Consider the following 23,451-nt stretch of genomic DNA (forward strand, 5'->3'; position numbering starts at 1 on the left):
TTTTTCATGGTATTGTAAATGGAATTGTTTTATCAATTTCGAAGCTGACAAAATTGAAGGGAGAATGAGACAATGAAATAATAGTTGGAGATTTCAATACCCTACTTTCTACTAGACAGAAGATCGACAAAGAAAAAAAGGACTTAACACCATAAACCAACAAGATCTAACAGACATCTATATAGCATTACATCCAACAAGAGCAGAATATACATTCCTCTCAAATGCATGTGGAACATTCTTTAGGAGAGACCATATGACAGGTCATAAAACAAAACCTTAAAAAATTAAAAATACAGAAATACAAAATGTATTCTCCAAACACAATGGAATGAAATTAGAGAACAGTAACAAAGCAATCTGGAAAATTCACAAATATGTAGAAATTAAACAACTCAGATTTTTAAAATGGGTTAAAGAAATCACGCAAATCAAAAGCACAATGACGTATTACCTAATATGTGTCAGAATGGGTATTATCAAAAAGAAAAGAAATAACAAGTGTTGGTGAGAATGTGGAGAAAAGGGAACCCTTGTGCACTGTTGGTAGGAATGTAAATTGGTGCAACCACTATGGAAAACATTTTGGAGGTTCCTCAAAAATTAAAAATAAGAGTTACCATGTGATCCAGTAATTCCACTTTTGCTTCTTGTGTTTTGGGGTTCTGTTGTCAGGTGTATTTATGTTTACGAATGTTGTATCTTCTTGAACAACTGACCCTTGTATTAGTGTAAAATCTTCTTTGTTTCTAGCAACAATTTTTGTCTTAAAATCTATTTTGTCTGACATTAGTATAGTCCCCCAGCTCTCTTTTTTGGTTACTGTTTGCCAGTATGACATCTTTCTCCAGCCTTTTAACTTCATCCTATATATGTCTTTGAATCTAAACTGTTTAGTAATTCTAACATCAGGGATTCCTTAGGGACTGTTTTTATTGAATTTTTTTCCTGGGTTTGGGCCACACTTCCATATTTATTTGCATGCCTTGTCATTTTTGTTGAAAACAGTACATTTAAAATAATATGTGGCAACTCTAGAAGTCAGATTCCCCCAACACCCAAAGTTTGTTGTTGCCACTGCTGTTTGTGATTTTCCTGAACTAAATCTGTAAAGCCTACATTCTTTGCTATATGTGGCTAGTCGAATCTTAGCTTGGTTAGTTTAGTTGTCAGCTAATGATTGGACAGTTTCCTTAAATTACCTAAATTTAATTTCCATAAATTTAAATTTCTTAATAAGTCTCCCAGTTTTTACCAAGGAACTCTCTGTGAATGATGGAGCATGACCTCAATGCTCAGACAGAGAATTTACAACTCTGTCATAGCCTTTACTTCTTTCTTGAACAGAGAATCAGAGTCAACGAGAGGTGAAAGCTTCAGGCATTCTCAGGTCTTTCCTGGACATGTCCAGAGCCCTATCCATGCATTTGACCTTGTGGATTCCTAGGAATATGTAGGGAACTTTTCATCTCCCCTACAGACATTTCATTTCCCACGTATCCCTTTATGTTTTCTGGTCAGCTTGTCGTTTGTGTCCAACTGTTATCACTTCCCAGGCAGCTGTGATGTTAAAAAAAAAAATTGCCACTGTTTATTTTAACAAACATAACCAGTGAGCTCTGGGTCAGGTCAAATAAATACAAGCTTTGTGAGTGGGATTTTCCTGGGAACTGCCAGATAGATCAAATAATAAGTTATCTGGAAAAAGAAAAAGGAAGGGGTTCAACCCTATTCTGCTCCCTCCACAGACTGCTACGCCACTGGATTTTACTGTGACTGCAGTGCTTTTCTATACTACCATGTGGCAGGGAGAAAAGTATGGGACTGGAACAAGTTAAAATGCCAAAATACTCACTGTTCTAACTAAGATTCAGTTATTTTTCTTGATAAACACTTCCTAATTGTTGCAAGCCTTTGGTTTCCTGAGTTCTCAAAAAGTGGATTTTAACAATTTTTGCCATTGTTCTTTTTGATTTAATTGGGGATAGGAATTTTGGAGATCCTTATCCCACTCTTCTGGAAGATGTCACCCCACTTAATCTTTAATTATTTGTTTTATAGCTAGCTGTCTACATATCTGAATCCATCTCCTACTTCACCATCTTCCAAATGGAGATTACAATTTAGCAGTGAGGATCACATACAAACTTTTGGATCAACTGCCACAAAACACAAAACACTTATCAGGTAAATCTAAATCTTTTAGTGCAGTACTTTATATATAAGAAAGTGAGTATGTGAGAATTTTTTTTTCAATACATGCCACATGGGTACTGTTTCTCTCCTACATATCATGACCCTCTGCTGCTACTTCTTAAGTCCTCCACTGCATAAGTATACACTAGTGTCCACTGCTGGGTGAATGGCTGGCATTCACTCTGCATCTGGCACAAGAGACGCTATTGCCACAGAAACTCAGGAAATGACATGAAGCTAGTCCAAGTTCCCAAGATTCTGTCACCATAACATTAGTTGGGAACTTACAGACTTAAACTAAAATCACTAGAATTAATAAAGAGCTCTTTAAGTGTTCCACTAGGTTACTTTTATTACAAAATTAAGGTTTTATAAAAGGTCATATGAATTACCATACACTAAGTAGCATTATTTTTACTCTCACAAAGTATTTTCCTTAGCGTGAGACCTTATCTTCATTTTAGAGTTGAAGAAATTGAGACATTTTCTTCAGACTTTCCTAAGAGTACTCAGTAGGCTCACAGAAGAGCCAAGACTCTAATGAGGTCATTGATATTTCCAAAAGATATTCCAATTCACTCAATGAATAACAAAGCTTAAGTGCAAGAGAATTTAGCAAGCACAGACTCTTGGAGCTGCAACTCCGCAGCCTGAGGATCGGACCAGCTGGTCAACTGGGACTCTGACTTCTTTTCTCTACCCGTATTTCTGCAAACTCTTCCCACCTACCCATTCATCCAAGGGCAAAACTGTAATTTACACAGAACCCAATGATGCCCATGATGCTTTCGACTTGGTGGAGCCCGTTTCAGAAGGTAAGGAAAGTCCGCACTTGGCACCCTCGCCTCTCACCCCATGCCTGGGGGCCAGAAACAGGGCCGAGATGAGTCAGTTTAGCTCACCTGCGCTTTTCTTCGCCTGTCCACCGCGCCTCCGGAATCGCACGATTATCTCTGAGGAGCCCATGGCGCTCTGACTTGGAAAAGCTATTCCGACGCGGAGAGTCCCGCGGCCTCCAGGCTGCGGAGTGTTTGGCCAAACAGGGCGGTTGCTTAGCAACGCCGCCGGAAGTGACGACAGTCGTCTCCGAGGGACGGAGAAAGCGCAGCAGTCGGCGGTGGGCTGGAAAAGGAAGAGTGCGCCTGCGCGGGAGGTCGAGGCTATGCGTGGGAGTGGGGCGGCCCTGGCTGGCAGGCGCCGGGAGGAGGCAGGAGGACAGGGCCCGCGGCAGCCGCGGGGAGGCCAGCACCCCTGCGGATCCCCGGTCTGCGTCAGTGAGGAGCCCTGGTGATTCAGCCCGGCCTGGGGCTCCCATCCTCATCCCCATCGTGCGCCTCACGGAGAACGACAGCCAACTGGGTCCCTACCCCTACCTTTGGGACGTACCCCGCAGGTGTGCGGGAGAGCGAGGCCTAGGCGTGGCGTGTGTGGTCCACAGACTTCCTCGCGGGTGGAAGGTGAAGTGCAAAGCTCCCCTCACTGAACTATAAAAACCCAGGGATTAAATGACAGAAAATCTGTTTTTTAACACTTTGGTTTGTAAAGCATGATCTGAGCTAGACAGGGGTTAGTTTTTTGTTTGTTTTTTTAGAAAATAGAAATATTAAAGCTTGGATGTTTTCCCAGAACAGTCATGTTAAGTAGGACCCTTAAGATATTTTTAATTGCTTGGTAAATTCAGTACAATAAAATGAATGTATTTCGAGGGACCAATAAGACCTCTAAGGACACAAAAACCTGTTAAAAGTGGATACAAGCTTGGTTTCAGAAGCTCCTTTTCTAACATATCGAGGTACAAACGATTTCATTACAAGCTAGTTGCCTATGACGTACATATTAGGCATCAATTTGAAGTTACTCAAAATAAAAGGAGGTAAGATTTTTAATCAGCAAAGGTTCTAACACATAGTTGTATTGTTTTTCTTTAGATTATTCTACCAGATGTTCCACCGTTATAATGCTGGTAAGTATGAAAGGATTAATAAAATATTTGCTGGCAGAAATTAGTTTTTGCACATACAACATGGTGGTTTTTTGGAATCATAGTTTTAAAAATGTCAAGAACTGGAAAGAGTCCGAGATTTTACCCTACTTGTATGCTAACAACTTAGTCTGCCACAGTTTTGTGGAAGACCCAGACCCCTAGGTCAGTGATGAATTACTTACAGCAGTAGCAGTAGCCAGGTTATCAGCAATTTTGCCCCAGTTACCACAGGATGATGCAGGGAGTGCCAAAAGTCACCTGCGCATGGAGTGTGTTGCATTACAGGACAGGAACCCTCAGTTTAGGGAATCCAGGTCTTTATTATAGTGGGCAATAAGCATGCCTCTCAAGGGTGTTCACTGTGCATACATTTTTGAGACAGTCTAGAGCAAAGGGCAGTGACTGCCTTGCTTGTAAGGTAGGCAGAGCCACCAGAGACCCATGGAGAATTATCTCCCAACAAAAAAAAAATCTCTGGAATTTTAACTGAATTGGTTGCAAAAAGTATTGAATTCTGTAAGATTTGGTGTCAGTGATTTGCCGTTTTTATCGGTTTGATAAAATGATACTTTATTTCCAACACTTGGTTGTAACTCTAACCCATGGATCTTTACAACCAAGTGTATCTAGAATTAGTTGTTTATCCCTCTGTGACCACCACTCCTTTTTTGTTCTTGTGAAATTAAGGTAGTATATGCACTTTGATCTGAAACAGAGCTTAAATTATTCTGGGGGAAATTTTTTACTGCAGAATCAGTGTGGGAAGAGGATGGACTGCATTGAACCTACCACTGTACACACAGACTTTTTTAAACAAAAATGAGACACTACTGTACACACTGTTTTGTGACTTGTTTAGTTCAAACATGTTACCTTTTACTGGCTAAATAAATATTCCATTATATGGCTGTCATGTACATATTCTTATTTAAGCAACCCCCCTATTGAAATTCTTGTGTAGTTCCTAGTTTTCATTATTGTAAAAAAAGCACATAGGCTGTTGTTAGACTATGGAAACATGGCAGACATAACAAAATATATGCTAGTCATGCTTCCTGAGAGAACAGTTAATAACTGTTTTTGATATTTTAATATGTTGATTTCAAAATCAGTTGGCTTTTTTAACACGAATCTATGTACATCCTTAATTTTTGGAGAAATTTTTATTTCAAGTATAGCACTAAATCTTTGAAAGTTTGTTGACAACAGAATGTGGTATTTGTCCATTGTTTGACAAGTAAAAAGAAAAATTGGAATCTGGAAATCTCAAAATAATCAGCCTAATGTTTGTGATTTTGTCTGCTGGATAAAAACTTATATTCACATAACATCCTCTGTTTTGTATTTAAGGTTTTTGTTTAAGCAAAATTTTATTTCTCCCATTGCCAATAGATGCTTTTTTTGAGGTAAGAGAAAACAATGTAATTAGAAAACATAAATTTTAAAATATCTTAAATACTTTTTATTGATTTTAGGAGTTAAGAAGTCTTTATTCCTTTGCTTCAAACCAGAAGACCTTGTTCTCTGCATATAGAGTAGGAGTAATGTTGATTAGAAACTGGCTGGTATTTAAAACTGAAGATTGTCATGACTGTTTAACCTAAGCTCTATGCTGAAGTCAGATTAATTGTCTTGGAAATACTAAATTGGGTAAGTATTTTTAATAAAGGTTTATGTCGAGTGTTGAGAAAAAAAATAACAGAAACTTCTGAGAACTACAGTAACTTCAGGGTTATATATCTTATGTTGAGGTTAATAGTGCAGGAATTTTAGTAACATGGGACTAATTAAATCTAAGCTTGAAGCAGTTTTCAACCAACAATGAGTTACATTTGAAAAATGTTTCTAAAATATGTATAAATCAGAATGCCTAAAAAGCATCTTAATTTAAAATGTGCCTGGGTGACAGATAGCATATGATATCACTTGTGGAATCTAAAAAATGATACAAATGAACTTATTTGCAAAATAAAAAAAGACTCAGAGACATAGAAAACAGTCTTATGGTTACCAAAGGGGAAGGGGATGGGGATAACTCAGGAGTTTCAGATTAACAGATACATATTACTATATATAAAATGAACAGGGACCTACTGTATAGTACAGGAACTATATTCAATATCCTGTAGTAACCTAAATGAAAAAGAATCTGAAAAAGGAATATATATATATATATATATATATATATATATATATATGTATAAAATGGAATCACTTTGCAGTACAGTTGAAACTAACACAACATTGTAAATCAACTATACTTGAATTTTTAAAAAGTACAGTAAAAAAAAAAATGTGCCTGGTGCAGTACTAATGTGATTGCCAAGCATTCCTTATTGCTATTTATTACATTGTTTCTATTGGAAAGTGAATTCTGCGTTTAAATTTCTGGGAGGCAGTCAGAGACACCTGGGTTAGACATTTAGAGATAGAAAGATCCATAACGTCAGAATATTCTGTCATGCTTAAATTCACACAACAGGAATGACCCCTCTAAGGTTAGTTATTCTCCAGATAGTCTCAACTGAAAGGCACAGATACTTAGTCTTATAATGAATTATGAGCTCTATTCTCAGTTGCACCTACTGGATATCTATTGTTATAAACCAGAGAATACATGTAGATAAATGCCATATTTTTTTATTTGTAATTGATCTCATCTTTTTCTTATTGGGGGTTTTCTTCTTTTTAGGATTTCTTGCTAAAACCTCAGAATGGTTATAAAGTAGACAGATATGGTATTATGGTTACTGTGTATTTTGAGACTAAAAAATGTTTTTGTATAATTAAACATCTTTTCATCAAAATGACCTACTTGGTATTTTATTTTTAGACTGATCAATAGTCTTTAAATATTCTATTTCTTAGAAACTATATTGGGTTACTTAAAAGCATAAACTTTGGAGTCAGGCAGGCCTAGGGCCAAATTCCAACTCTGCTATTAATTAATACCTATGTAACTAATACTTCAGCTCCAGTTTACATATCTTTAGGATGAGGATAATAATAATTCCTACTAAATAGGTTTACAACAGTTAAATGAGATGATGAGATTGTGAAGTTCTTAGTCCAGTGTTTGGTGTATAGTGATATCTCTAAATATATCAGTTACTCTTAAAAAAATTGTAGATTTTCTGGGGTATTCTGTATAATTCCTTTTTTATATGATAATTTTTATCCGAACCATCTGTTGACCGGTTTATTCTTTGCTTCTCTCTTGAGATTTATAATTAATGACCTTAATTAATGAAAACAGATTTGAGTAATTGTTATATCAAAAGCAGTGCACTTACTTAAAATATATCCAGATGATTTGGCACTCCAGAGCAAAATTATCTAGAGAAAATATAAATAAATGTGAAAATTGTTAACAAAAGTTACTTTTAGTCTGAAAGAATTTAATTGACCTCCAGTCAAGCAGTTTGTTTAGAGTTTCAAGTACAGCATCAAGCAGCCATTTAGTTACAACATTGGCACTGATGACATTAAGCTAAAACCCTTTTAGAAGAATGATTTAAATTTTGCAAGATTTCACATTACATTAAATTTGGCCAGAATTTTCGCTAGTTCAGAGTAATCTGTATTGTACATGACCTATTATTTAATATGAGAATTATTGTAAATATTTTAAACTAGTAAGTTTGACTATGATAATCTAAAGACAATAAGAATGACTAGCCTACATTTTTTTCTATCTGATTTTATAACTTTTATAAATTAGACTGTAAGAGAATAATTGTTTCATTACTTCTCTCATTGGATTGCTCTATAATTTAATCCTGGGTACTCAAAGAATGACTCCCACAGAAAAAAAAATCACCCCCACAGGAGCACAATAGTACCATGAATATCCTTTTTAGATATTCTGCTTTCTATTCACTTAACATACTCAAATACAAACTTGCTTCTTAGGAAAAAGTGCGTAAATGGTAGTTTTAAAATATTTAATCATTGTAACTTGTTTATAGTCACCCTTTGTTTTAGCAGATTAACACTCAGTAATGTTTGTTAAATAAATACTATAGCTAGGTGTGTAAAACAGAGTATGTTTAGGGAATAATAATTTCTTCTTTTTCAGGGTAACCCAAATCTGTTTCTGGAACCATGAAAATTTTGCTGGTTTTCGACTTTGACAATACAATCATAGATGACAATAGTGACACCTGGATTGTCCAGTGTGCTCCAGAGAAAAAGCTTCCTATTGAACTACAAGACTCTTATAAAAAAGGATTTTGGACAGAATTTATGGGCAGAGTCTTTAAGTATTTGGGAGATGAAGGTGTAAGAGAAGATGAAATGAAAAGAGCAGTGATATCAATGCCTTTTGCTCCAGGGATGGTGGAACTTTTAAACTTTATAAGAAAGAACAGGGATAAATTTGACTGCATCATTATTTCAGATTCAAACTCAGTCTTCATAGATTGGGTTTTAGAAGCTACCAATTTTCTTGATGTGTTTGATAAAGTATTTACAAATCCAGCAGCTTTTGATAGCAGTGGTCATCTCACTGTGGGAAATTATCATGCTCATTCTTGCAATAGGTGCCCCCAAAATCTTTGCAAAAATGTAGTTTTGGTAGAATTTGTAGATAAACAGTTAAAACAAGGAGTGAATTATACACAAATTGTTTATATAGGTGATGGCGGAAATGATGTCTGTCCAGTAACCTTTTTAAAGAAGAATGATGTTGCCATGCCACGGAAAGGATATACTTTACAGAAAACTCTTTCTAGAATGTCTCAAAATCTTGAGCCTATGGAATCTTCTGTTGTAGTTTGGTCTTCAGGTGTTGAAATAATTTCTCACTTACAAATCCTAATAAAGGAGTAATCTGCCAACAACTGAAATGTGTATCAGTTAAGATTAGGTACAGCAGCATAAAACTAAAACTTCAAATACCAGTGGCTTAAAAAAAAATTCTCTCTTACTTAAAAGAATTCCAGAGTTAAGCATCTCAAAGCTCCTGTGTTGCTCTACCAACCTCAGCACTTGGCTTCCAACTCACTATCCAACATTGATGCTCAAGCTCCATCCCTCACATCAGCATTCTGGCCAGCAAGAAGGACAGTGCGTGAGAAGGTTACACCCTCATTTAAATTTTACTGGCCAAAACTTAGTCACAGTGCTCTTACCTAACTGCAAGGAAGGATGAAAAATACAGCTTTTATTCCTTATGGTCGTGCACCTGGGAAAAACTGGAAAAAAGAGGAGTACAAAATTGAGGTAAGTACAGCTAGTGGTCTCTACCAAAGGTGGTTATTAGGTAGATTATATTTTAAAATTTATTCCCAGAGAGAATAGTCATCTGTTTTATTTTCTTAGATATTTATTTCCAAAGCATGTCTAATAATTACAGATCTTAAAAATAAGCTTAATGCTTAATTCACATAAAATTTTTGTCAGTGAAGTCTTGAGTGTTGCAATATATGATTTGTAGGAACACTCAACATTTAAGAGACTGTTTCATATAGGGATATTAGCAAAATATCAACTGACCTAGAAAGCTTTATAATACCATGCTAATTTCTAGGCTCAGATGTTTTAGGCATAAGTATCCATTATGTAATAATATTACTATTTTCTTTTCCACTATTGAAACTCCAGAAATAGAAATGTTCCATGTAATTTTATGGGAAAATATTGGTACTTTCTAATTTATTTTTTTGTGGTTGAAAAGGTAAATCTTTGTTTTGCTTTAAATTAATAGTTAGATTATGTTGAAACACATTTACTGTTAAAGATTATAATTTCTCTACATGTTGAAGCTAGTAACAAATATAAAAGTAAAAAAATAATAATAATAAGGCTTTCATTTATAGCATTTGTAGACCAAGTAATTTGGACCAGATCTTCTACAGAGTGCATCCAGAAAAGCTGATAGCTGAACAAGAATTTTAAAACATCTGCTTAAAAACATGAAAGAGCTGACAGTGATAAACAATAGCTCAGGAAGCACAGAAACCTAGGTAGGTCAGCTGCTCATCCCTGAAAGTGCTGGCCAATTCTGTAAGTGGTGCCTGAGATACCGAGTGACTATCTTGGCAATCTTACGGGACCAGGGGGACGAGGTATTGGAGTATGAGGCCTGCAGTGATAAACCTTCCCCTTACTTTGAATAAGGATCTCAAAATGCTGCCCATCAAGAGTAAGAATGATTCAGAAGTAAATAGGCCTTCAGAGGAATATCAGCTCGCCTTTAAATACTTTCAATCCCTGAAATTGGACTGAAGTTTTCTAAGATTTTTAGAGCTCTTAGGTGCTTGGTAGAAGCAAATCAGAATTCTCTCATGGGGAAGTTAACATCCTAAGTATGGTAAGCAGACCCTAAGTTAAACCCCTGTGATCCTGTAAGTTGGTATTCCTTGCGTGTGTGTGGAGGAAATGATCTATGACTTGCTTCTAATTAATGCAATATCACAGAGATGATGGGATGCATGTGATTATGTGTATCTAATTATATTACATCAGGTTTTAATGCCCATCTTGTTAAGAAGCTCTCTCCCTTGTTGATTTTGAAGAGGCCAGCTGCCATGTTGTAAACTGGTACATGGCAAGCAATTGAGGGTAGCCTCTAGCCAGTGGGAAAAAGTAGGTCCTTGGTCCAGCAGTCTGCAGGAAACTGAATGCTATAACCAGTGAGTTTGAAAGTGGATCCTTCCATTGTGGAGCCTCACCTGAGATCATAGCTCAGGCTAACATCTTGATTTAGCCTTGTGAGACCCTGAAGCAGGTCCTTTGAGCTGTGCTTGGACTCCTGTACCAACAGAACCTATGAGATAATAAATGTGGGTCATTTGAAGATGATGTTTTTGGTAATACTGTTTGCAGCAATAGAAAATGAATGCAACAGTCCTCAAAATAAATCTATAAACAGTATTGTAAGTACATTGTAGGGCACACAATAAAAAGAGACACACCAAGGAACATAAATGAACACCATCAGGAACTTCATTTAAACAGATCTTGCATACAAACTACTATATATAAAATAGATTTTTAAAACCAAGGTTTTATGTGTAGCACAGGAAACTTTATTCAGTAGCTTGTAGCTTGTCATAACCTATAATGAAAAATATATGTATGTATAACTGAATCACTAGGCTGTACACCAGAAACTAACACAACATTGTAAGTCAACTAAACTTCAATTAAGAAATAAATAAATAAACAAACCTGTAGGACCTTCAGGTATTGGAGTTTTCAGACAAACTAAACTTTGGCAAAGAATTGAGAATTATATAAACAGTATGGATGTGCTAGAATTGAAAATTATTGTGACTGGAATTAGAATCTTGATGGATGGATTTGACAATAGAACAGGCACAGTTAAGAGAGTGAGTGCATAAACACAAGTTAGAAGACAATATCCGGAATAATACAGTGACAGAGCAATGATAGTACAGAAGAGAAATTAAGACATAGGAGGCACAGCAAGATCTGACATAGGAAGTTGGTGTCCCACAAAGAGAGGAGAAAAAAAATTGAAGCAAGCAATCTTTTAAGAAATAATGACTGAGAACAGTACAAAATTGATAAACGGCATCAAACCACAGGTTTAGGAACCCCAAACAGGAAAATAAAAAGATGTAAAACTGCCAATAACCAAAGATGAAAAAAGCATAAACCTGCCAGAGGAAAAAAAATGACATTGAAAGGAGCAACAATCAAACTAACGGCTGGTATTATTTTTTTTCATATATGTTTGATAAAATTCAGCAGTGAAGCCATCTAGGCCTGGAGTTTTCCTTTGAAGATTTTAACTACTAATTCAGTTTCTTTAATAGATTATGGATTCAGGTTGTATAGTTTTTCTTGAGTAAGCTTTGGTAGTTTGTGACTATTTATCGGTGCATAGTAAATTTCCTCTGAATTTAACAGCTTAAAACTAAGCATTAATTATCTCACAGTTTCTATGGATCAGGAATACAGGAGCACTTAATTGGATTGTTCTGGCTCAGGGTCTCTAATGGTCAAGATGTCAGCTAGGGCTGTAGTCATATGAAAACTTGACTAGAGCTGAAAGATCTGCTTGCAAGGTGGTTCACTCACATGGCTTTTGGCAAGTGGCTTTGGTTTCTCAACAACTGTTTTCAGCAATTCTCAGTTTATTGCTGATTGTTGGCGGGAAGCCTCAATTTTCACCACATGGGCGTGTCCAAAGAGTTGCTTGAATATCCTTAAAGACATGGTTTCCTGCCAACTGAATGATCTGAGAGAGAGGGCAAAGAGGAAACCACCATGCCTTTGTGACCTAGTCTCAGAAATCAGACACCATCAATTCTACTGTATTTGGTTTGTTAAAACATAATGCTAAGTCAAGTCCACACTCAAAGGGAGAGGAACTGGACTCTACCTTTGAAAGTGGAGTTAAATAATATTGGACATAGTTTTAAATGACCATAGCATCTCTCAAGGACTTTGTCCATTTCATGTAAGTTGTGCAATTTATAGGCATATAGTTTTACATAATGTTTCCTTATTAATTCTTTAATTTGACTGTGAACACATGAATACCTACTATCTAGATTTTACCATTAACATTTTACTGTCTGTTTTATTACATATCTGTCTGTCCTTCTATCTATCCGTCTTTTTTTTCCCTTTGCCTTTTTAACATAAGCATTGTTCTTTCACTTTCCTTCTTTGTTCCCCAGTGTATAAAAACCAGTGCTTCTCTGGCTTTAACTGGAACTCAGATATCTTACAGCTCCATGTGAACTCTGGGAATTGTTTATGGTTCCTGGGGTCACTTTTTGCCCATACTTTGGTGTTTCACCCTATGCATGTGTGGCTTACTATCTAATCACAGACTCAAGGGGAACTCCCCTCTTACAGATTTCTGGAGCTCTCTCCATTTAGCTCCTTCCTGTCTGGTACTCTGCCCTACGAATTGCAGCCAGTTCTGCCTCCTCAAACTTATCTCCATCTGTTCAATTCAGTGAGACTACCATGCTCTGCTTGGGATTCCACCTGCTGTACCTCAGGCTGAAAGTGTCTCCAGGCAGAAATACAGGCAATTATCAGGCTCACTTCATTTGTTTCCCTTATCTCATGGATCGCAGTCCTGCACTGCCTGTTGTCCAATGCTTGGAAACTGTTATTTTATATATTTTGCCCAGTTTCTTATTATTTACAGTGGGAGGATTAGTCCGATCCCAATTCCTCCAGAAGCAGAAGTCGTAATATCTCAATTTTAATTTCTAATGCAACATGGTAATAAAAAGCTCTGCTCTAGGTTAGAAAGACCTGAACTTGAGTTCTAGGCCTGCGTTGGGTAAATTACTAGTCTCTCAACACCTCAATTTTCTTCTCTATTAAATGGAGATAATAATAGTTCCTTCCTCCCCTAACATTGTTGTGAAGGTTTACTGAATTAGACATTCTATTAGTTTATTGTGGCTGTTGTAACAAATTAACACAACCTGGGTGGCTTAAAACAGAAATATTTTCTCTCTCAGTTCTGGAGACCAAAGATCCAAAACAGTTTCACTAGGCTGAAATCAAGGTATCAGCAGGGCCACCCTCCATTAAAGACTCTAGGGGAGAATCTGTTCTTTGTCTCTTCTAGCTTCTGGTGGCTGCCAGTATTCTTTGGCTAGTGGCTGCATCATCCCAGTCTCTGCCTTTGTGGTCACATTGCTTTCTTCTTTTCTGTCTATATCAAATATCTCTCTGCCCCTTTCTTACAGGGACATTTGTCATTGCATTTAGGGCCTATCCAGATAATCCAGGACCATCTCCCCATCTCAAGATCCTTAACTTACATCTACAAAGACCTGTTTTCCTTATAAGGTGACATTCATGGGTTCCAGGGATTAGGCACCAACCAGTCAGAACAGAAGCACCAAACAGAAGAATGGATGCTGGCCACAAACATAACAGTGCCTGTGGCTGAATAGGAGCCCTTCTCAGTCCTGTATACCAGCACCTCACACACATACTGCACACTCAGTGTTAGATCACTGAAGTCCAGGTTTAAATTAGTTCTGTTTCCTCTTTTTAAATGTCTGGACATGTCCTTTGCTTATTCATCTGTAGGGTCTTGTGTTCTGCTTATCTATTTTTCTGAGTACTTCATACATGGAAGATACTAATATTGCCATATTTGTGACAAATATTGTTTGTTTTATGTTAATCTTTTCTAAATCTTATGCTTGATTATTTCTAGATAATCTAGACTCAGTCTTCATTTTAAAATATAAACATCTAAATTAAACATGTGATTTATTATCTCATTAGATTGTTAGATTTAATGAAACAAATATATTGATATAAATTAACTAGGCTTTTTAAAATGTAAGACTCTTGTTCTCTAAAATTTTCCCTTTGAAAACAAAAGAATCTCTGTTTCCCTCAAAGATAAGCAAAGTCTTCATGGCCAGCTTTACTATGCTGAAAGGTGAACTTATCAAATAGAGATGGTAGAGTTAAAAATGTAAATTGAAAAAGGCTACTGAAGTCATAATAGGATAGAGAAGTAGAGGAACCTCCTGTTCTTCACTGGATAGCCATGGTAGACTGAATTCTAAAATGGTCCCTGAGATTCCCCACTCCCTGGTGTACATGCCAAGCATAATCCCCAGTATGTGAATTTGATGTATTTTACTACCATGATTAGGTTATGTTTTATGGCACAATTGACTTTAAACTAGAGATTGTCCAGGTGGACCTGACCCAAACACATGAGCCCTTTAAAAGCAGAGACTCTTCCTGGCTGGTAGCGGAAAAGGAAGTCAGTGATTTGAAGTGCAAGAAAGATTCAACATACCATGGCTGGTTTAAAGCTGGAGGAAGGGACATAGTAATGAATGTGGACAGCCTCTAGAGCTGAGAGCAGCCCCTGGCTGACAGCCAGCAAACAAACAGGGACCGCAATCCTAACATTAACTGCAAAGAAATGAATTCTACCACCAGGCATGTGAGCTTGGAAGAGGATTCTGAGCTCCAGATGAGAAACACAGCCCAGGTTGGCACCTTGATTTCAGCCTGGTGAGAGCCTGAGCAGAGAACCCAGTCACACCATGCCTAGACTTCTGACCTGCAGATACTGTGACATATCTTTGTGTTGTTTTAAACTGCTAAATTGTAGTGACTTGTTACATAGCAGTAAAAAACTAATACAATAGCTAATCCCATCTCTTAAGGAATAGTAGTCTGATTTTCATATGCACACCTTTTTTGTAAGTAGGTGTTTGGCAATTCATACTATAAAGTAACAAATCATTCTTTATTCTTCTGACTAGACACAGAACATTGTGATGTATGAAGAGGAGCTCATGAAAATGTCCCTGCCTGTGAGAGTTTTAGGGGTGACTTAAGTTCTCTGCTAATCTATTTTCTAACTTTTTATAACTGTACTTTAAAAAAAATGTTAAAGAAATCAAGACCTCCTGGGAGATAGAGCACACCCAGTATCACCTACCAGTGAATGGCCAGGGCTGCGCTGCTCAGACAGAACTGACTGCACGTAATTTCTGAGGCCCGGAACACAGTACAAATGCAGCACTTCTTGTTCAAAGATTATTAAGAATTTCAAGACAGCAGAGCATTTAACCAATGCTCTTCTGACTGCACAGATAACCATGAAGCCAGATGTGTGCCCATACCTTCTCCAGCAACTTCCAGATAAAAGCTTTGCCAAGGGCTGCTTACTGTCCAAAGGCCCAATACTTCTTCACTGCTTGGGTGACGTTTACAAACTGATTGACCATAATGTCACCATATACCAAATCCTTTCATAATTTTCTCAAAGTGTGTTTGTATATGTGTGTGTGTGTGTGTGTGTGTCTGTGTATATATGCATATAGATGTATACATATATATATATATGTGCTCTTTGACACAGATGGATTATTCTTATAATTGTTATATTGCTTTTGTCACTTAAAATTATAGCATAAGAATTGACCTATATTAATAAATATTCTTTAAATTTAAAATTTTTGATTTAAATTCACTTTTTTTGCACTTTAAATGGAATGAAGTGTAAATAAAATTAAGGAAGAATTGAGAGGGAGGAAGAGAGGGAAGAAAGAAAGATCTCTGTCCTTTAAAGAACTCAGGAAGTAAAACAAGAGGACAGTATTGAAGTGTGACGTGATTGCTGTGTTAGGAAGGTGTAAGCATTACTACATGCATAATGTAAGTAAGTATAAACTTGTTTTACCTGAAAAATCTTTCAAAATAGAAATATTATTCCAATTTTCTATATGAGAAAACAAGCTTGGTGAGGTCACAGAACTAAGTAATAAAAGAATTCTTCAAAACTAGGTAATGTTTAGTCAAGAGATCTGAATTCTAGTCTTAGCTCTAACTGCTAATTAGCTATATGACTTTGGTGAATTACTTTGCTTCTTGGAGTTCATTTTATTTTCTGTAAAATGACCAGACTGAGTTTTATCCCTAAGTACCTTCCAGTTCTAAAATTCTGTAATTCTGCTACCATTATGAATTTAAGTGCTCTGTAGGTTTAGCTACAAGGCAATTTTTTAGTCTATCCTCTGAATAAAATTAACTCACCCTATTTTAAGGCCTTCAGAAGGAGGTTTTTATTTTATCACAGAACCATTTTGGGGTCGGCCTTGCTGATTTTCAGCATATTAATAGGTCACAGGTTTGAACTCTTCATGTTGCTTAGTTTTCTTGTCTTTAGGCTAGATAACTATGATTTCTTTATCTGATCCCTAGAAATGAATTTTTATTTTCATGACTCTCCTCTGACCTACTCACAGTCCTCTTTGACCTTCAAGATTGTCCCTGAACAGTACTATATTCAAGGAACAAGTCACTGATTATCTCATTTTGCTCTATTAAGCATTGTCTTTCTTCTCTCTTCCTTTTTTCCTCAATGTATTGTAAAGCAGTGCTTCTTGGGATCATGTTAAAATGCAAAATGTTTTTCATAGGTTTGGGGTGGGACTTGAGATTCTCCTTTTCTAACACAGAGATAAAATATGTCAAATACTTAGATGCCTCTTGATTACCACACCTGCCGAGTCTAGCACCATTTCCTATAAAAACAGTAAAACCCAGAAAGCAATCTTGACTGGCTTATAGGTCAAGTCTGGGTGCCATAAAAATAATCTAAAAGTCAATTCAACCCCTAAAAGTGAGTCCAACGTGTCCACTCTAAAGGAGCAGCCAAGCATCATGATGTGCAGGCTTATCTGCCACAGGATAGCCTACCCCAGCTCCTACGCACTTGATCACCAAAGAGGAATTACTAGACACAGAAATAAACTGCTAGAGTGGGACCTGGCATAGCAAATGACTTATTGTAGGCTTTCTTGACTTCCGGCACTATAGGCATTTTGGGCTGTATAATTTCTTTCTGGGGGTCAGGGGCAGGAGTGGGTGTTTCCTATGCATTATGGGATATTTAGCAGCATCCCTGACTTCTGCTCACTGGATGCCAGTGCCACTCCTCCCTGCAAGTTGTGACAACCAAGAACATCTCTAGACATTGCCAAATGTCTCCTGGGAAATAAAATAATCCCTTTTTGAGAATGACTTACTTAATGCTTAAAAGTCCATATCTTTTATTTGTGGATCAAGTGAAGATATAGCAATTGTACATAAGGAATACTGCTACTCTTAAAGCCACAGATCCAGAATATTTCCCCCCATGTAGTAATCTCCATATCACCAAGCCTTGTCACACCATAACAATCACCACCTGAGTGTTTAATAAATATTTTTGATGTCCAGCTCAGTCACCTCCTTCATGTATTAGTACATATTAGGCTTTTTTTTCCTGTCCAAGTATTACATGTACCGTGGCATAAATCTATTAGTTTAAATCTGCTTTTGTAGTGCAAGTGTAGTCTTTTAATAGTACAGGTTATAATTACATCTTTGTTCTACTTTTGAAAAATGTTCCCTCTGATACACATTACTTTTACAGCATTTAAATTTTTTAGCTTCTGTTTTATACTAGCCCTGAAGGAGAGTTAGAAATTTTCCTTTATGGTCTCAAAAGCTGCTTCCAAGGGACAGCTGATATATCAATAGGGCAACTGCAGGCAGGCACCAGACCAGGTAGAGTAGCTCTGTTAATAGTGTGAGTGGGACTGGGATTTATAACCACTTCCCTACCCCTATTATCAGGTATGCTTTTCTTCATAAGATGAGAGAACGAGTGCTTTACTGACCTAATAGCCCCACAGCCCATCTTCAGATGAGACCAGTTGTAGGGAATATACAAATAATTATTAATTGCCTTAAATCTTTTAGCTAACACGGTATCATTTTGTGCTGCCTGATGGGCTTCTTTTTCAGATGGACAATGTGATAGTTCTGTTGTAAACAGATTTTTCGATGTGCTCTATAAGGGCATATGCAATAATGCATTCTAAGCCAAATGCTAAATCTGTCTTAGTTGTTTATGTCATACAAACTGCTGTCTGTGTGATGATGGTTCATATGGAAACAAAATATTAACAAAAGTATTTCCTAACACAAAAATTCTTGAAACTCCCATTGTTTATGGAAGATGTTACATAGTAAAAAAAATTAGTTTGTCCTTTATATTCAAACAATAAATTTTCAGTAATATATCCAAACAACTAGTAAAAATATTTACAATTAAACTAAATACCACTTGCTGCATAGGATTTTATAATCAGTGCCAACTGGAAAACTTGCTCATTCACATTTTTTTCTGCCCCTCTAGAATCATTGTCTGCATTTTATTACATACCAAAATCTCTACTATTTTCACAGCTTGGTCCATGCAATATTTTATTATCCTCAGTTCAGTATGAGAGTATATTCTTTCAGGGATTTATTAATAACTTGGCCCTTTTCAGGTTTAAATCCAGAAAAAATACCCTATTGCACAATTTTGGAGGATAAAAATACTACAGTAAACAAATATTTTTGGGGTCTACTGTGTGCAAGAAACCAAATCAAAACAAAAGCCTGTGGAAGTAAAAGAAGTGTAGGACTATATCTTACAAAGAATGATGCCCTTCAGAGAATTTACAATGTGATTGAAGAGGTGGGACATGTACATACGTAGTTCATAATTTCCAAATATACTTCATGAAGCATCTTAGTAGTCAGCATAAACGAAATACTTAAGTTAAGGAACAACTAGATGACCATATAGTATTGTGTTTTGTACTCGGTCAATTGATTAAATGTGCTATAAGAGAAGCTTTCTGAAGGAGGTACACTGTGATCTACACTTGAAAGGATGAAAAGGATTTGGAGATATGGAAAGGACTTGACAGAGCTTCCCAGATGTAGGGAATATCATGAACCAAAGTGAGAGTAAGCAGAGCGTATTTATGAGGTAGAATGTGGCCTGCCTGATGAAGTTTAGGGTTTAAAATGGGGAGTAGGAGAATAAAGCTTTGTTACATGGAATGTGGCCAGTTTATGGACAGGTTTGAAAGCTAATCAGTGGAGTTTGAATTTTTTCCAGGTATCCCTAAGAGCAAGTAAAGGGAAGTGATGTCAAGAAAGTGGTGTTTGGGGAGGATAAAAGGTAAGGTACAGCTTGAGGGGACAGGAGAGAGACTGACACAGAAGAATCTTGCAGTAAGCCAAGTGATGACGACCTGATAAGAATTCTGTCAGAGGCAATGAAAAGGAAGGGATAGATAAACCAGATGCTTTGAATTTGAAGATGAAAAAAAGCACAGAACTTTACATCATATTGCTGCAGGAGGGCAGTGTCTGTGGATTAACTCATTTATATAATTTCTTAGAGAACGGTGAGCCCTTGAGCAAGTTTTTGAAGAAAGTTCTAGAAGTCTTACTTTTAATGCACTCATGTTTTCACTTTTGCGACATTTACTGAGTATCTGTTATGTGGCAGACCCTGTTCTAGGAATACGGAAATGAACTGGAGAAATACCACGAACAAAACAGACAAAATCTCTGGTTTCGTGAAGTTTATATTCTAGGGGGAGAAATCCCACCATAAACTTAAAAATAAGCAAAATATGTAATATTATAGATGGTAATAAGTATTACAAATTAAAATAAAGCAGGGAAGGGGGATAGGGAATATTGGGTGGAGTACGGAGATCCTATTAAATAGATTGTTAAAAGAAGGCCTCGCTGGGAAATTGGTATTTGAGCAAAAACCCAGTGGAGGTGAGTGAGTGGGTCCTGTAGCAGTGCGGAGGGGTGAGGAAGAGCAGTGCAGGCAAAAGGAATAGCTAGTAGTAAGGCCCTGAGGCAGCGCTGTTCCTGGTGAGGGCAGAAGCAGGGATGGATGTGGGGGTGGCAGGAGGCCATTGTAAGTACTTTGGCTTTTGGTGAATGAGACAGGAAGTCACTGGAAAGTTTTCATCTCTAACTTATGTAAGAGTATCAGTCTATCTTGATTGATTTGAGCTAATGTTCTTTTATTCTTTTTCCAGCCAGAAAAATTGTTTCTTTTTTTTTTTTTTATAATTGATAAAGGTCCTAGTTTACTATCTCCTGCCTTGTATTAATTTTATCTGGAATTTAGCTTTAACCATGGCACCCAAAAATATATTCTCAGTAAATTACTATCTTTTAAATGACCCTCTTCCAAAGAGTAGTAAGCTAGTTCCTACTTTGAGAGTAAACCTATTTTTTGAACAAGTACTCCAAAAGTAACATATATCCTCACTTCCACATTGTCAGATTGATTTTGAAAACTTTCCATTATAAGTTTAAACATTTGCCAAGGTTGTAATTTCTAAAATACTGTAAATAGTGCCTTTTTAATAAGCTTTTAAATAACTCTTTTAAATTTATGTAGTAAAAGCTAACAATTGTAATTTGAAACCTAGCATCATTCATTTAAAAATACACAAACAAGTTGTCCAATAGTGGGAAATTGTTATCTTATTCTTTTTTTTCTGAGCTCATATTTACATTGGACTTCTCCCAGAGAATGTTGTCCTACTGAAAATACAGGCAGTCCTTGCATAAAAATGACTGTGCAAGATTTCCATGCAAAGTAATCTTAGTAATCAGTAGGAACAATTGTGATTGTCCTGTGACCTTTAAATTTTTTTTGTCAGAACTTTAAAAACTCTCTTAGTGTCAGCTATAAATGTATAGGAAAACAAAAAAAAAAGTAAGGCCAATATTTACTTACTACACTGCTATTAGAAACATTGGAAATTAATGTATTATATTTCTTTTTAAAAACCTTATCCAAAGTAAACAGTTCTCAGCTTCCTTTTGTGCTATAACTTACAATATAGAGCAGTCATCTTTCTATTCCTTAGTGAATTGTCATACTGCCTTCTAAGTTTGGGATCAGCTTCCAACATTTTTCCTTTGCATTTCCAATATCGTGAAGTGTTGCCAAGAATTCCTTTAATATGAAATCTTTTGCCAGCATCACTTATACTAGGATATCTTCCTTCTGTTTGTCAACAACTATCCTCACATGAGTCACCAAGTTCGGCTGGCTGCATATCCAGCATCTCTCCACTACTGGCAGTGTCAGCGTTCCCATGGTCAAATGTTTCTTAGAACCTCATTACATTCAACGAAAATTTCACTTTTGGCATTATCACTTTTAATTCTTTGCTACATTTTCATTTTTGTTGGCCAATGTCCTCTTTCAGTCATCTATTTTTGTAAAATACCACATAGATTTATCACTGGCAGACAGGAGGTAAGAGAACTTACAAGCTTTGCTTTCTTGTGTGAACTGAGTAACAGATGCACAGTGACTAATCACCAAGGGCTTTGAAAGAAAAGACATGATTGGTCACTGATTATGATGCTCATCTGGTATTTATGTAGTGATTTGTGGACTGAAGAGTTAGAGGGTGAAATTTGTATTTTATGCAATTACTCACAGTTAATATAACATAGTAATTGAACTCTAGACCCTGTTTGGGGGATTGGTGTTATTTCACTAGATGGTGGTAACTGGAAATTCATGCATATTGGAAACATTCAAAGAAAGAATTGTCTGTACATTTTTATACTTGAAAATCTTTTATTAGTCACCTCTTAAGCTTCTCTGCAATAAAAATGTACATAAATTTTTAATTGTTTTATGTCCTTGATTCTTAAGTGGTAAAAAATTTCTACGCTGATTAACATTACAATTATTATTATAATTGACCAAAAAACATAAATATGTTTAAATTAAATCAAAAGTAAAAATTTATCAAAAATTCTTTCAATCTGATGAATTGGGCTATTTTATTTTCATTTAGACCAAATAACCTTGGTTGAGTATTGCTTTCTGGTCACACGAGACAGAATTTAGTATCAGTGATATTCTTGTTTATCATTTCTATAGATGTAATCCCTGAGAAAATGTGTTCCTATAGACAATCTAGATGGAAATGAGAGGAATTTTATTATAGCAGTGCCATTCATTTCATGGATTCTTTCCAAGTTATTTGTCAAAAGTGCTCTTTGACTGTTGTTGAAAACAAGGGATTGGAAACCTTTTGGCTTGCAAAAGCACTTGTTAGTCAGCCATTAGAATGTTCACTTTCCTCTTTTCCAGGAAGCATACCAAAAAGGCTTTGCTAAGACACAGCAACTCCAGGGCAGCCACATATACCTCTGCAGTTTGTATACAACTCCAGAGACAGTGTTCACCTGGCACTCTACTTGGTGGAATGACCTGGCATTGTGCAGTGCACAATTTACATAGCCCTATGTGGTGGTGGTATAAATTATACCTACTATTTTTTCACTTAACACCAACTTGTTTAATCCAGTATGTTAAATGAAGTATACAAAATTCTCTCTGCACACTGGCACATTTACACACACTGATAATATCACAATTAGCATATCGAACATTTAATGACATCGCAATAGTTAGTGGAAAGATGTACTAGTAAAGTAAAAACAATAAATGAAATTGTTATTTTTAGAAACCAATTGTCTTTTGAAAAGTGCAATGTGATGTCAAAAAGCCTTGAACTCCATGCTAAGCTCAGTATCTGCCAAGAGTTGTTTATCTCTCATCTCCATGGTGGCTCTTTATTTCCCTATGACTTGGTTTCACAGATGGCACATTTGTTTTCTTGAACAGTGTCATTAATTTATTTAACTTATGAATGCTAATTATATGTTTCTGAGTGCATTGAATCTATTAGCATTTGCAATGGTCTCTTTGATAAGAGAAACTGCTCCTCTCTTGGCAGGTTGAAGCAGTCTAATATATACTTTTGGGAGTCTTTTTTAGATATAACTGACATATAGCTGATACACAGTTTTAAACAGTAATTCACAACCAGGGAACATCAGGCAATGGAAGCAAAAGTTTAAATTGGTCTCTTCAGCAATCTGAAATAACAATATAG

At 36.3% G+C, this 23,451-nt stretch overlaps 2 protein-coding genes and 1 long non-coding RNA gene across 5 annotated transcripts in view; 1 reads left to right on the forward strand and 2 right to left on the reverse strand.

Moving 5' to 3' along the window:
• The window catches only part of CCDC173 (coiled-coil domain containing 173), a 28,919-nt gene extending 25,665 nt beyond the window's left edge, over positions 1 to 3,254 (reverse strand). Inside the window, exon 1 of the mRNA XM_006182850.3 lies at positions 3,099 to 3,254. Coding sequence (XP_006182912.1) covers positions 3,099 to 3,162 — 64 coding nt within the window. The 5' untranslated portion in view covers positions 3,163 to 3,254. The remainder of the gene's footprint in view (positions 1 to 3,098) is intronic.
• Positions 3,255 to 3,300: 46 nt separating this feature from the next.
• On the forward strand, positions 3,301 to 16,119 carry PHOSPHO2 (phosphatase, orphan 2). 2 transcript variants are annotated; one of them, XM_006182848.3, is made up of 5 exons: positions 3,301 to 3,653; positions 4,125 to 4,159; positions 5,656 to 5,830; positions 8,259 to 9,403; positions 15,424 to 16,119. In XM_006182848.3, the coding sequence occupies exon 4, from the start codon at positions 8,285 to 8,287 to the stop codon at positions 9,008 to 9,010; it is 726 nt and encodes a 241-aa protein (XP_006182910.1). In that variant the 5' UTR covers positions 3,301 to 3,653; positions 4,125 to 4,159; positions 5,656 to 5,830; positions 8,259 to 8,284; the 3' UTR covers positions 9,011 to 9,403; positions 15,424 to 16,119. The 2 variants fall into 2 exon arrangements, with proteins under 2 accessions (XP_006182910.1, XP_032335546.1); XM_032479655.1 differs by having other exon boundaries at positions 3,301 to 3,589.
• LOC116663656 lies at positions 15,738 to 19,791 on the reverse strand. Of its 2 annotated transcripts, none has more exons than XR_004319916.1 (3): positions 19,710 to 19,791; positions 16,891 to 16,894; positions 15,738 to 15,748 (listed from the first exon to the last, which is right to left on the reverse strand). It is a non-coding gene; the product is annotated as an uncharacterized LOC116663656 (long non-coding RNA). The 2 variants fall into 2 exon arrangements; XR_004319917.1 differs by lacking the exon at positions 19,710 to 19,791 and adding an exon at positions 17,100 to 17,182.
• Between the last annotated feature and the right edge of the window lie 3,660 nt (positions 19,792 to 23,451).

The sequence above is a fragment of the Camelus ferus genome, chromosome 5 (assembly GCF_009834535.1).
Source record: "Camelus ferus isolate YT-003-E chromosome 5, BCGSAC_Cfer_1.0, whole genome shotgun sequence".
Taxonomy (NCBI): domain Eukaryota; kingdom Metazoa; phylum Chordata; class Mammalia; order Artiodactyla; family Camelidae; genus Camelus; species Camelus ferus.